The sequence below is a fragment of the Lepidochelys kempii genome, chromosome 15, assembly GCF_965140265.1.
Source record: "Lepidochelys kempii isolate rLepKem1 chromosome 15, rLepKem1.hap2, whole genome shotgun sequence".
Taxonomy (NCBI): Eukaryota; Metazoa; Chordata; order Testudines; family Cheloniidae; genus Lepidochelys; species Lepidochelys kempii.
Window position 1 is genome coordinate 26,399,565 of NC_133270.1, and position 14,302 is coordinate 26,413,866.

Below are 14,302 nucleotides of genomic sequence, written 5' to 3' on the forward strand. Positions count from 1 at the left end.
AGTTCCCCTTTCTGAAATTAAATGCCACAGTGTTGGGCTGTTGAGGTGTTCTTCCCACCACAGGAATGTTAAATGTTGTTCTATTATGGTTACTATTTCCAAGCGGTCCTGTTATAGTTACCTCTTGGACCAGATCCTGCGCTCCACTCAGGACTAGATCGAGAGTTACATCTCCCCTTGTGGGTTCCTGTACCAGCTGCTCCAAGAAGCAGTCATTTAAAGTATCGAGACATTTTGTCTCTGCATTTCGTCCTGAGGTGACATGTACCCAGTCAATATGGGGATAATTGAAATCCCCCACTATTACTGAGGTTTTTTTTTTTTTATTTTGATGGTCTCTCTAATCTCCCTTAGCATTTCATCGTCCCTATCACTGCCCTGGTCAGGTGGTCGATAATAGATCCCTACTGTTATGTTCTTATTAGGGCATTGAATTACTATCCATAGAAATTCTATTGAACATGTGGATTCATTTAAAGATTTTTATTTCATTTGATTCTACATATAGTGCCACTCCCCCACCACCCACGACCTGTTCTGTCCTTCCGATATTTTTGTACCCTGGAATATCTTAGCCAAAAGCCTACAGAGAAGACTGTGTTTTTGTAGCTTTCCAGAATCCTTGTATTTTGGAACTGCATTAATATCTCTCACCCTTCTTTCAAAATCACAGTAGAAACTCTGATTCCATACTAAAAAGGAATGCAGAGAAGCCTAATTGTGGTCTAGATTTATAATGTGATTTATCTGGTTGTAGAAATAGATAATGAATGCATTTCCAGCTCTTGATAGAGGTCGATTATACCATGTAGAAAAACATATATCTAAACTACAATGGGGGGGGGGGGGGAATCCAATGTTAAAGTAGATATAATTTAATAGCAGTAAAAATAGTACACACTTGTTAAAAATTAAAAATAAACGAAAGCCCCCAAACACTATCTCTCTCAATAACCTCATAGTCTAAATTGTTTTTTATTTAATGTTTCCTCTTTAAAAATGTATGCTTTCAATATAAATATCCTAAATTATTTGCAGATTCATTTATAGCTGGAGTTGCTCTTCGGAAGTTTCCAGTATTGCCAATTCAAGTTACATCATCACCATGAAAACTGCTATTGTTCCTCAAAATGTATATACTTAGTCACACCGAACTATAATGCTAGATGCTACAAATAACTGGAACATTACTATAACTGAAAGAAATGCATGAAAACGTTTCTCTGTTTTTCAATTTTGGTTATTTTATGCATTTGACAGCTCTTTGTGCGTAGCCAGTTTCATTGTTCCCCTTATAGTCAGTCGGCGTCTCTTGCTGAAGAGACTTTTATAAACATCAGTGGAGGAGCAGAAAAATCTCTTGAATCTTACTTCAAAGGAATTTAAAAAATAATAATTTCATAGTATTTAGAGCAGTGAATTTAAAAAACAAAACAATCTCTTTCCCCCCGCCCCCAAACAAAAAAAAACAAAGAAAAGAAAAACAGGTGACAGTCAGTCAATCGAAGATAAATCAAGTTGACAGTGTCCTTTTCAGTCAAACCATGTTAGGGAATAACCTTGCACTTCTAGGGGACCTGACGACGTGACCTGAATATTCTTTCCTCCCCCCACCACCCTGAGATCTTCAGATTCCCTGGTCTGAGTGGTAGAAATTGTAGTTGCATCCCCAGAGTCCTATAGCATTCCAAAGAAGCATTACTAACGATGGCTTTGAACTAGGGATGTCCTGCGTTCCCTTCCTTATGTCTGGAAATATAGCCGCTAAAAAACACACGCAACCTCCGGGAGACATGACACAACACTCTGCAAGATCACTTTTTGCTTGATTTTTGTTGTTTAAGCCCTGTGTATATTCCACAAGCCATCAGTGCAAATGCTGAGATGTGCTGTGCTGCATACACTTTTAGCAGTGATTGTAGTGAGTGCCATTTCAGGACCTCTTCCAATGTCCTAGTAGCCAGCCAACTCGCATTCCTCAAGTGCCTGGCTAGAAAGGACAATAATGGGGACTTATTCACTCAGTTGACTTCATTATTTCTTCTGTACACTGATGTAACGGAGACACAAATTGGGGCTCATTATTGCTTGTGAAGTCAGATCTGATGGCCCCCTGCTGAGTTGCTACTCATCCATTGTAGATTGGCCCTCACAAGGGAAAACACACACACAATCTAGACAATGAATACACACGTGCGCTACTGCTGTATTAATTGGTTCTCTCTCTAATTTGGCTTGTTTGCCACGCTTTGAATAAGCAAAACTACTTTACTTCAACTTCACTTATGCATCCTTGTCCAATAAACACTACCCTGGGGAACCAAATGGCTTATAAATTCCCTCTTAATTGAACTTAATACATGAGTAAACCAACTAAAATGGTGGTGGTAGAAGACTTGTGTTGACAGCACGCTATGCATATAATTAAGCAGTAATGAATGAGGTGCAGAATGTTTACTAAGGTTTAATGACCAACTGGGAGGAGTTTATGGCCATTTATTTCAATCAGTCACTTTTCCAAAGCCTTGTACTAAAGTAATTTCTCCTATTACATACTAAAAAGCGAGAGGCAGAGAACCTCCATGTGTAGTGGTGGTTGAGGGGTGTGTGTACATTTCTGGGGAAACTCGTGTCTAATTAGCGAATACTATTGCTTGCAGTCTTCAGAGATGATTCATCCAGGTTGATCTGTATTACCGGTGAAGCAATCACAGCATTGTAGCAACAATTACTTTTATAATACCAGCATACTGGCATAAAACTAACAATTGTAGCCACAGAATTGTTGTTAAAAAACCCCTCTCATGTAAGATAGAGATTTTGCTTCTAGTTTCATTTCAGGAAAGCAGTTGTCTCTAGACCAGTGGTTTTCAAACTGCGGGTCGCGACCAAGTACTGGGTCACGGCATGTAAGGCACTGGGTCATGGGGGCTCTGGTCAGCACCACCGACTGGGCCGTTAAAAGTCCCATTGACAGTGCTGCCCAGCTAAGGCAGGCTAGTCCCTACCTGTTCTGACGCTGCGCTGCGCCCCGGAAGCAGCCAGCAGCAGGTCTTGCTCCTAAGTGGGGGTGTATGGGGGAGGGCAGCACAAGGCTGCAGCTGTATCACTGTAATGTTTCAGGTGTAAACAAGCCCTTACAATCGTGAATTAAGCTTCACAAACCCTCTGTGAAGTAAAGGAAGTGGTGGTCTCATATTCTACAACGAGGGAAACTGAAACACAGAGACATTAAGCAACTAGTCTGAAGTCATGCGCAACCAGGAATTGTCCCAGTCTTGCATGTTAGTCACAGCACCAACAGTTTCCTCATTTAAACAGCTCAACATTGGCCTAATGCTTCCAAAACGAACACCATTTCAATATCTGAAACTAACCTCTCCCATTGTGATATTTGTATATTTCTTGATTACGCCTCAGTAAAGTCTGGCGATATTCTTTTGTTTTAAATTTTGAAGCTTTCTCTTTATTAATATTATAAGAAACTCACTCAGTAAAATCAAGACTGAAGTTAAATTTATTTGTATAACATTATAGGAATGTACATAGTAGGTAGCACTTACAATATCTTGGCAGCAGTCATGATTCTATTAGACAGTGCTTTGATTGCTACTTTCCTCCCATGCTAGACAGTCTGTCAGCATTTAAGATGCTTCCTACCTCAACTCCCTTCTCAAGCTAGTGCAGGTGTTGCATAGATAATGCTGTCTAGAATAGAGTAATGGGAGCTTAGTCTCCTGCCTAATTCTCCTCCTTGCTGAGAGATACTGCATTGTACAAATCCACCTCCCTTCATGCCTAAAGATGCTCTAGTAATGAGTTGTATCTGCTTGCAGACTTCAAGTAGTCAGACTAGTGCGCTACGTTGCTTCCTTTTGGCCTGGTTTACTCTGCAAAGTTAGGTCAATGTAAGTCCCCTTGCATTGACCTAGTTGTGCGTGTCTCTACACTTAAATTGGTCTCCCATTGATTGATTGTAAGCTCTCCATTATGCCAGCATAGTAACACCGCCTCCCTGAGTGGCGTTGAGTCGTGGTCAATATATTGAGGTCAATGCAGTGCAAGTGTAGACATTGCATTCCCTACGTCAACCCTAACAGTCCTCCAGCAGCTGTCTCACAATGTCTGACATTGATCATTCTGGTCACAGTTGTGAATTCTGCTGCCCAGGGGTCATGGAGACCAGAAGACTTCTCTTGCCCTTTAAATCCCTGCGAAGTTTTGAAGTTTTAAATTTATTAATGCCTTTCCCGGATTGTTCATCTTGGCGAGGACACAATAACAGAGGGCTTCAAGGTGTGCAGCTGACCATGTCGGCTATATGCTTCCACTTGGAGTAGACCGGTGATATTTAATCTCATGGGCCTGTGGGGAGAAGAGGCTATGCAAACACAGCCACAAATCAGCCATAGAAACGTGGACATCTATGGGCAGATTGAATGGGGGATGCAGGAGAAGAAAGGGTATGACAGGGAGCAGCAGCAGTGCTGTGCGAAAGTGAAGAAACTGTGGCAGGCATACCAGAAAGCCAGGGAGGCCAACAGTCAACTTGATGCTGAGCCACAGAACTGCCACTTTTACAAAGAACTGCATGCTGTACTTGGAAGAAACCCCACCAGCATCTTGCACGCCTCCAGGGAGCCTGAGGCCCCTGGTTTGAACAGCGAGGAGGAGGATGGGGGAACGTGTGACCGTGGGTGGGGAGATTGTTGAGCCGTGCTGTGAGCCAGGACCTGTTTGAGACTCCACAGTCTAGTCAGTCCTGGCAGTTGAGCACAAGTGAACCTGATACAGGGGAAAGAACCTTGGGTAAGTGTGTAAATGTATTTCCCATTACAGTGATGGTGCCCCCAACTTAGCAGAAAATAGCTCTTGACTTGCTTTTAATTTATGTGTACTAGAAAAGCTAGTGGCACAGCAGGTAAAATCTGCTTTTCATCCCCCTATGGAGTTAGGCAGGGGGCCCCTTATGGAGCAGTTTATGTACCTGGGGTTGTCCCTTGAATTCTTCCGAGAGATCTCTATGAAACTTCCACAGAGGTACTTTGCAATGTTCTCCAAAAGGTTCCTAGGGACGGCAGCCTTATTTCTTCCACTGAGGTAGGACCCTTTTCCATGCCAGTCAGCAATAATTTTGGGCACTATTTCGTAAACAGGTTGGCAGCATACTGGCCCAGGCGGCTTTGGAATGCCAGGAACAACTGTGTTATCTGTGCCTTTGTTACTCTCAGGAGTGTGAGATCAGCTGAAATCACCACCATCTGTGGAAAGTGGTGACCGTGTTCAGTGCCATGGCCATATACTCAGTTTCATGCAACTGGGCCATTCCCACGTCATTTCCCTCAGCCCTGGCCAGCCACACTCACCATGTGAGTGGGGCCGTGAACAAGCACTCCGAAGCAGAAGTGTCAATAATCGTGTCTTGTTTAAAACCTTAGGAGAGCAAGGGAAGGGAGTTCTGAACCTTAACTTTTGCTTTCTGTTGTACCATTGTCAGTATAGTCACCTCTGTCTGTTTTATCTGCAGCTGCTTAAGGGGCTCCCAGATCAGGAGGAGAAAGAAGAGAACTTGGGATGATGTGTTCAGTGAGACCCTGGAAGCCAGAGCTGTGTCAGACCATGAACAGAGGCCCTGGAGGATGAATACTGCAGACTCTAGGGAGAAAGGTCCAGGAGCTGGAGAGGGAGATGCACCAGGACATAATGGAGCTTTTCCAACAGCAAACACAGATGCTGTAGACACTTGTGGACCTACAGGGTCCACAATCCCAGGCTCATCTCCCTTTGCAGTCCCTGGAGAACTCCAGAATGGCAACTCCCTACATTTCTACACCCACTCAACATTCCACCTGGCATCAGGGATACATCCCTACCCCTCCACACTGGGGGACATCGTGGACAAACACAACTTCAGCTACAGTTGCTGTATGTATAGCTAACATGGACATGAATGTTCTGTCCCCTTCTTTATGCTCTGTTCCATAAATTTATTAAGGTTGTAATATATTTGCTTTTAACTTTCACAGATTTTTTTTTTTCCTTTTTCTGAAGTGTGGTTACTCAATAAAATTATTATTTGGAAAATAATTCCTGCAGAATGGCTGGCAGTACTGAAAGCACCCACTTACTTGTGATTGTACACTTTTGTCATTGATCTTATGAGCTATGATTATTACACTGTGTTTGACATAAATGTACAGCATGCACCACAAAAGTAATAGGTACACATCTATGAATGCAACACTGACCAGGCACCAAGTGCCACACAATTCCTAACAGGTTCCCAAACCTCAGGGCTGGGCAGAGCACAGTACACCACAACACATCATTGTGACTCTGTTAAGTGCTCTTTCAAAGCCTCCCTGAGTTGTGTAGCTCCGTGTTGTGCTTTTCTGATCACCCTTGTGTCAGGCTGTTCCAATGCAGCAGGCGGCCATTCCCCCTCCGCCCTGGCAGCAACTTTCCTTCCTTGGCGTCACAGATGTTATGCAGGATGCAGTGGGCATATCCCCATCGAGATATTATTCTCTCTGAGATCCAATCTTGTGAGTAAACAACACCAGCATCTCTTCAGGCTACCAAAAGAACATTCGGCTGCTGTTATGCGCCCACTTGAGCCGGCAGTTGATTCTTTCCTTGGTGTTGTCGAGGTGTATGGTTTACGGCTTCATAAGCTATGGGAGCAAGCAGTAGACTGGGACCCCCAGGATCGCTACTGGCATTTCAACGTCCCCAAAGGTGAAGGGGAAGCCCCTGCCTGGAGCTTTCTGAACAGTCCTGTGTTCTTAAAGGTGCAAGCATCATGTGCCTTTCCTGACCAGCAAACATTGATGTCGGTGAAGTGTCTTGAGTGAGCTACAAGAGCTTGCATAACCACAGAAAAATAGCCCTTTCTGTTGATTACTCTGTGGCAAAGGGGTGTGGTGCCAGAATAGGGATATGCATGTTGTCCATTGCTCCACCCCCAATTCCGGAACCTCATTGCTGAAAATCCATCCATTTTGGCCTGCACGTTGCCAAGAGTCACAGTCCTGAGCAGGAGACTATTAATGGCCCTTCACACTTGCATGACAGTAGTCCCCCACAGTGGATTTTCCAACTCCAAAATGATTTCTCACAGCAGCAATCCAGTGTTGCAAGTTTCCACAGTGCGATTGCCACTTGGTTCTCCATTGTCGGTGCAATTCCCTTTGTAGTGTCCCTGCACTGGAGAGCTGGGTTGAGCTCAGCACACAGATCCAGGAATGTGGTCTTGTGCATCTGAAAGTTCTGAAACCACTGCTCATCATCCCAAATCTTCATTATGATGTGATTCCACCAGTCAGTGCTCATTTGTCAGGCCCAGAAGTGGTGCTCCACCATTTGCAGCTGTTGCATGAATGCCACCAACAATCTTGAATTGATTCTTGCTGTGGGACACAGCAATCGGACGTCCAGGACCTTGTCCTGTTCCCTGTGGTTCTTGTCGTTCTGCAAATACTGGAGGATTGTGCGTTTTGTGCTCGCAGTGCGCATGACAAGAGTGCAGAGCTGTGTAGGCTCCGTGCTTCAGTCACACGTAGTGGACAGCAACAAGTCCTGTGTGCGTTCGTGGGACTTTCAAGTCCTGTGACGTTATAGGGTGGAGAAAGTTGGATGCTGGGAAGTTGACCTCTTGCTCCCAGTTCCCTGTGTAACTAGTTTCTGCCCCACCATGCATTGCCAAAACTTACCGAAAGACAGTGCGGTGGATGGTGGTGAGTTGCATGCTGAGATGCTTACAGTACAGTGTGCTGTGCATTGACACAAGCACTCCTGGTGAGTATTTGCAGCACTAATGCAAGGCACCAAGTATGCACGCACACAAGCGATGTACCCAACTGTGGCAGCTTTATGCCACCGTAACTTTGGTCGGCAAAAGTTTGTAGTGTAGCCGTGCCCTTTCACTCGCTCACCTCGTGAGTTCCCTTAATGCGTTGCTGGTGCAACTTGTGCAATATCAGTTAGAAAAACAAAGTGTATGTAACGGGGGTGTGTGTTTGTGTAGGTTCTGCCTCTGAACATCATCCCCTTTCTTCTGTGTGTGGGTTCAGCAGAACATCACATCCCTTTTCTGTGTGTGTGTGTGTGTGTGTGTGCGTGCAGCAGAACATCACTCCATTTCTTGCTGCACACAGTCACTTCTATCGCATTCTCTAAAATAAAGTAGCTTGCAGGCCTAAGGCTGCCTGGATGTTGCTGGTTAGGCAGGTGGTGCCCAGAAGAGGGCATTCCCCCTCTAGGCTGATGTTTGGGGTGTGTGTGTGTGGTAATGGCACTTCTAATGACTTTCTGCTATTATTACATAATTGAAATATAGTGGGGTGGGGTTCAGTGACCTCTGAGAGCATCACCGACAAAATGTATCCTTTATGTATGCTGAGGAAAATGGAGAGGCCAACGGTGTGAACCCAGAATGGAGAGCCATTGGAATGTTCTTCCTGATGGGATCTGGTTGGGGAAGATTAAGTCTGCTGCTCACTGGTGCTTTTTTATGACTGAAAATGAATGGGAACTGTGGGCTTTCTTGGGATTTCTTGCAATTTCGTTGACTGTTACAATTGTGAACTGTAGAAATAAAACAATGGCTGCTTTTGCCTCCCAGTAACATTGAATAGACTCTGTATTTAATCTCACAGTGGTAGATTGTTTTGACTTAAGACTATGATGTTCCTGTTTTTCAAACCTCACTTATTTTATACTGATTGATTGATTTATTTATTTATCCTAGCTCAGGAAATGATTAGTACTGATCTGGCCAAACTATTTTAGCACATTCTGCTCAGACTGATAACTGTCTCCAGCTTATGTCATCACGTTCCATCTCAATATCGAAAGGCTGGCTTTAAATTTAGGGTGCATGTTTGTGACTTTCCTCCCTACTCTTCTTAATTACCTGTTTTCTTTTCTTTTAAGGATTAAGGGCTGGTGGGTGTCTCATCATTATGTCTCCACATTTCTATCTGGAGTAATGTTAACATGGTAAGTTTTTTCTCTTTACTCTGCTGACAGATTTTCATTAATGGTTTTAAACCCTCCTCGGAGACATCTAAAGTGACCTGATATAAATGTGTTTTCCCAGGCACTTGCTGCAGCTTTGTGCCTTACATGTTTTCTCTGGTGTGACATTTGGAATGATAAATATAGAGCTACTGGAGAGTTCACAGCTACAGCTCCATTAAAACGACACCTCAGTAGCTGTAATGGGGGCAGCAAAATGTCTGAATCTCCCTGATTTGCTGCTCTATATAAAGATCTAAGAAACTTATATTAAAGAACAAGCAGATAAATCTTTCTATATAGACAATAAATGACATGAATTATATTCAATAAATCTTTGGGGTTTTTTATCTGTTTATAATCTGGGTTCAGCAAAATGAAAGTAACATTCAAACTCGGTTTTGTTTTGGTTTTTAATTTTTATCTCCTGATTAGGATGATTGTGCAAACAGTTTGAAATGTTGTTTTGTGTAACTTAACAAAACCTTGATTAAAGTAGTCTCACTTATCATCTTTTTATATATATGTTTAATATAAAAATCCTTTTATTTCAGTCACCATTTAACTTCTTTATTACAACCACAGGAACAGAAATAGTTTGTATGAAAACAATTAAATTACTTCTCCCCTCAAGTGCACACACCTATGTTGATTGGGTTTTTTGCAAATATTGCTGAATGATTTGATCATTGGCTATAGAATACTGCCATTTAATTAACAAGAAAAAGCAACATTCCAAATTAGAGAAAAGAACCCAGGGAAACTCAATGAGATAACTCTGGGTTGAAGGCAACTTGTGATGTTTGGACATTTACTGACACCATAAGCTTTGCCATATGCTTTGGTAAAAGCTGAGATCTGCAGCCTAGTGGGCCGCACTGGATAACAAGAATAACTGCTTATGTCATTCACTGATGGGATCAGACTTGACTGAAATAGGGAGAAGGAAATTTATATTACTTTTTGTTTCTTATTAAACCAAAAGTGTGAATCTTTTTTCTTTTTTACACCCCTCTCTATCAGGCCAGATGGACTCATGTATCAAATGTTTCGCAATCAATTTTTAGCATTTTCAATTTTTCAGAGTAAGTATATCTTACCTTGCTAATTCTTGAATGAAATATGGATCCTCTACACTTCTGCTCCTTAAATACTAAGGTTCTTAGAGGATCTTTTGTATTAAACTAAGGGCTTGTCTACAGTTGAAACACTTCAGGGGCACTGTTATAGCACTTCACTATAGACCTGCTCCACTGAGAGGCAGTAGCTAGGTTGATAGCACTAGGTCAATTAAATAATTCTTCAATTTAAACCGGGGGGTTAAACCAGCTTAACTACATGGCTCAGGGGTATGGATTTTTCACACCTCTGAGCCATGTAGGTGGGTTGACCTAACTTTTTAGTGTGGACCAGGCCTACATTAGCTGATAGCAATGAATTAACTCTTCTTACTGTTTGTGTTAGAGTAGCCAGTGCAACATGATTTTGTTTTCTCCCTCCCAGTTCCCGCTAAAATGAATAATTCCTTTGTTTTCCAGGCTGTGTACAGTTCCTACAATATTATTATCAAAGTGGCTGCCTTTACAGACTCTGTGCATTAGGGAAAAGAAACCACTTGGATCTTACAGTAGGTGAGTGGTTTTGTAACCCCTAATTTAGTTTTACAAAAACTATGTAAGTTACATTCAGCAGCTAATTGACTTAAAGTTTTAAATGTGATTTCTCAAAAAGCCTGTTTTCACTTCCTCAGAGTATCTCAAAGCTTTCACAGCATCATTCCACTATCCTTTCCTGCTTATTTTGAGTATGTAGGTGTTAGCAACAGGAGACTGAAACTAAACGATTTATGAACCTTTTGTTATGTTGGACAAAAAGGATAGTATTAAACTGATATATTGAAGTCTTTGTAATCTTAAATGTAAAAATTGTATCTTTTGTCATTTGTTGTCTTATATACAGCCATAGGCATCCAGGGTGCTTTACATACAGTGCAGAGCTCCTTGTCCTGAACTTCTTATCTGAAGAAGACATAGAAAGTAATAACAGATGATGGTGCAGGAGAGTGGTGGGGTTGTGTTGGCATGCAGGTACTAATTTATTTGTCTCTCCTAATGTTCTGGCCTTACAGAAGGATTTCAGTCTTGGATGTGGCGAGGGCTGACCTTCCTCCTTCCCTTCCTGTTCTTTGGGCATGTAAGTTGGAGAACCTGGCTTCTACATATTTCACTGATTTGTTTTATCTGAACATAAAGACCCAGGATTGTCAGAGTTGTTAGTGCTGTAATTGTAGCAAAACACAAAGTTGCCTCTTGGATCACATAGTACATATGGTAACTGTGTTCCACAGCTGGAAATTGAGTATCCCTTTTAGGAAGAAGTTATGAAATGGTTGAAAGTAGGAAGACTAGTTTAACACAGATTATTCCAGAAACTCCCTTTTAATGAAGATACATCTGGTTGGTTGGTGGCTTTTTTTTTTGTTTTTTGTTTTTTTGTATGAGATCATGAAGAAGACCTTTAACCTTTGTAATTACAGGAGTTTGCCATTGGAGTTCTTCTGTTTGGTTACCTGGCACCACCCTCTTTTTCTTTTAGTGATTGCATATGTCCGTTACGCTACATAGGTATGTGCATGTCTCATGCATCAGTGCCACAGAGTTTTCCCTAGTGGTAACATGTATCTCCACTTACATAATTGGTTGGTATGGAGTCACTCTAGTCATCAGGTAGAGACCAGTATCCATCCAACTTTCAGGCTGTTCAGCAATTTTGGCCTGAAAATAAACAAGAGAAGTCAATCTAGTCATCTCTCCAGAGAACAGAGTTCATTGCAGAGGTCCTGGACTCGACCTCTGCCAGGTCTTACCTGTCCCATCCCAGGTTCCTAGCCATAGAGGATCTCTGTGTGTCATTCACAGCTCCACCATGAATCTCAGTAAGGAATTGCCTCAGGCCACATGGCTGCTTGTACTTATGTGACCCTTTCACAAGGCTTCACTTCCAGTGAATGCAGACATGGCTTGAGTAATCTACTGCCCATGGATTCACCCTCTGGACAGGTTAGTATGCACCCTAAACAGTGTGTTGTCATCTCAAAGTTGGTGGATGAGCCTGGACAATGTGTGTGGGGAATCCCATTCTCTGTCTCCCCTCTCTAATTTCGGTAACAAACACTTCAGACACGGATCCCTCTGTACATCATATTCTTCAAGGACAAGAGGCAGCTTAGGCCGCACCCTAAGTTCCAATCTAAGGTGGTGTCTGACTTCCACCTAAATAAGTCTCTATACTTGCCTGTCTTTTTTTCCCCCCACAGCGATGTGCTCTTACGGATGGACCAAAGCTGCACACCTAGATGTGCACTGAGGCTTAGCTTTTAACATGTTCAGAACAAAGCCCTTTTAGTTTTTCATCTCCCATGCAGAACGAATGAGAGGCCATCCTGTTTACAGCACAAGACTCTAAATGGATCACAAGCTGCATTGTCATGGGCTATCCTGCCAAAGATATCATGTCTCCTGAGAAGCAAGCAGTGCATTCAACCAGAGCGCACTTGGTTTCCATGGTGTTTGTGGGAAATGTTCCTATTATGAACATCTGCAGAGCACAGTGTGATCTGTGGTCCTTGGTCAACACATGCACTAGATTCTACTTAATTATGGTAGCATCCAGGGAAGATGTGAATGTGGGGAAAGCGATCCTACAGTTCCTCTTCTAATGAGATTTCTAGCACCACCTGTACAGATAACAGTTGGGGAGTACAATGTAATGGACATATGCAATCACTTGAAGAAAAATGATACCTCACCTTCTTGTAACTGTTGTTCTTCCAGATGTGTTGCATACATCCATTTTATGACTCACGCTCCTTCCCCTAATGCATGACTATCACTGGGATCTTAGTGAGAAGGAACTGAAGGACCGGTGAGGCAGTTCCATCCTATATAGCTTGTAGCGGGAGGAAGCCAGGGCACATGTGGGGCTGCCCCTATGGGTACCACTTAGGAAAACTTTCTGGCACCTGCGACAAGACCTGCATGCACCTACAGTGTAAGGACATTATGCAATACATTTTGAAAAACAAGTTACAAGAAGGTGAGTAACTGCTTTTCTTCCCTAGCAGTCTCTGACTTGTTCTTGCCATTGTAATAAAGTGGGATACCCTTGTTGTCTGTTTCTTAGGGTTAAACTCCTGGGGTTAAGGCATTTTTTAATCAAGAGCTCCTAGCACTAAAATTTACTCCTTCTTCCAGTCTCCCTGAATCCAATTCTATTACTTTCTGAGGACAAATTTCTCCCCTCCCCCACTCTGACTTCATGTTTATTAGGTGGTTGGGGGCATTGGGGGTATTTATTTACTTCCACAATGGTTGTGGGTCATAGATCAAATATCCCCTTGCCTCTGTGCCAGCTGCTAGCAAGTTTAAAAAAACAACAACCCAAAAACCTGTGTAATGTACATCACAATAGAATAGTTCAAGCACCTCATTTTCAAAGCCCTGCCTGACTCCTCCACCACCGCCTCGTTCTCCCCTCCATCCCCCAACCGCTTATGCTCCTAAATGCACTTTTTGTACCCCTCCACTCATAGCTACAGCACCTTTTATGCTGCCCCTCATGCTTAAAGTTCCCTCCCTTTCTTTGGATACCATCTGACCACACTGCTTTGCTGAAATTCCACCTTCTGAAGAGATTTTCCATGGAGTATTTCAGCAATCATGCACCAACATAAGAAGTGTGTAATTGAAAACCATAAATACAAACTACACTCCACTTTGTGACTGGACCTGCATGTAGCTTTCCAGTATATTACAGATTTGTCCTGTACTGTCTGTGTCCAATTGAAGCACCGATCCTCCATCCTTTACTCGAGGTAACCTCTGAAATCTCATAAAGAATGCAGACTGAGGCCCTTAGACTCTAAGCTCTCTCTCTGGGACAGGATCATGTCTTAGTGTGTACCACGTGATACAAAAGATGTGCCATGGATACATACATAATGACGCATGGTGATACTGGGTGCAGTATAAAATTTTAAATAAGAAAAGGGATTAAAAATGTAGATGTATTCCTCTCTTCTTGCAGACAAAACTGCAATTGGAAAATCTACCTGGGAGAAATTGATTATTCTTGATTTGTTTTAAAAGGGAGGCTCAATGTTGCTCTGCTGCTGTGATTCATTCAAGACTAATTCCTATAACACACTCAAACTCTTTAAAACATTTGAATTCTTTTGATACCTTAAATCTTACTGATTTTTTTTTTTTATCAGCCCTCTCACCCA

At 42.5% G+C, this 14,302-nt stretch overlaps 1 protein-coding gene across 5 annotated transcripts in view; it reads left to right on the plus strand.

Moving 5' to 3' along the window:
• Positions 1-14,302, plus strand: part of TMEM120B (transmembrane protein 120B) — a 41,269-nt gene that overhangs the window by 23,641 nt on the left and 3,326 nt on the right. For 3 of the 5 annotated variants that reach the window (XM_073313489.1, XM_073313490.1, XM_073313487.1), the window contains 4 exons: positions 8,935-9,000; positions 10,042-10,103; positions 10,557-10,649; positions 11,147-11,211. In XM_073313489.1, the coding sequence (XP_073169590.1) occupies positions 8,935-9,000; positions 10,042-10,103; positions 10,557-10,649; positions 11,147-11,211 (286 nt within the window). The other 2 variants (XM_073313488.1, XM_073313491.1) reach the window with 2 other exon arrangements.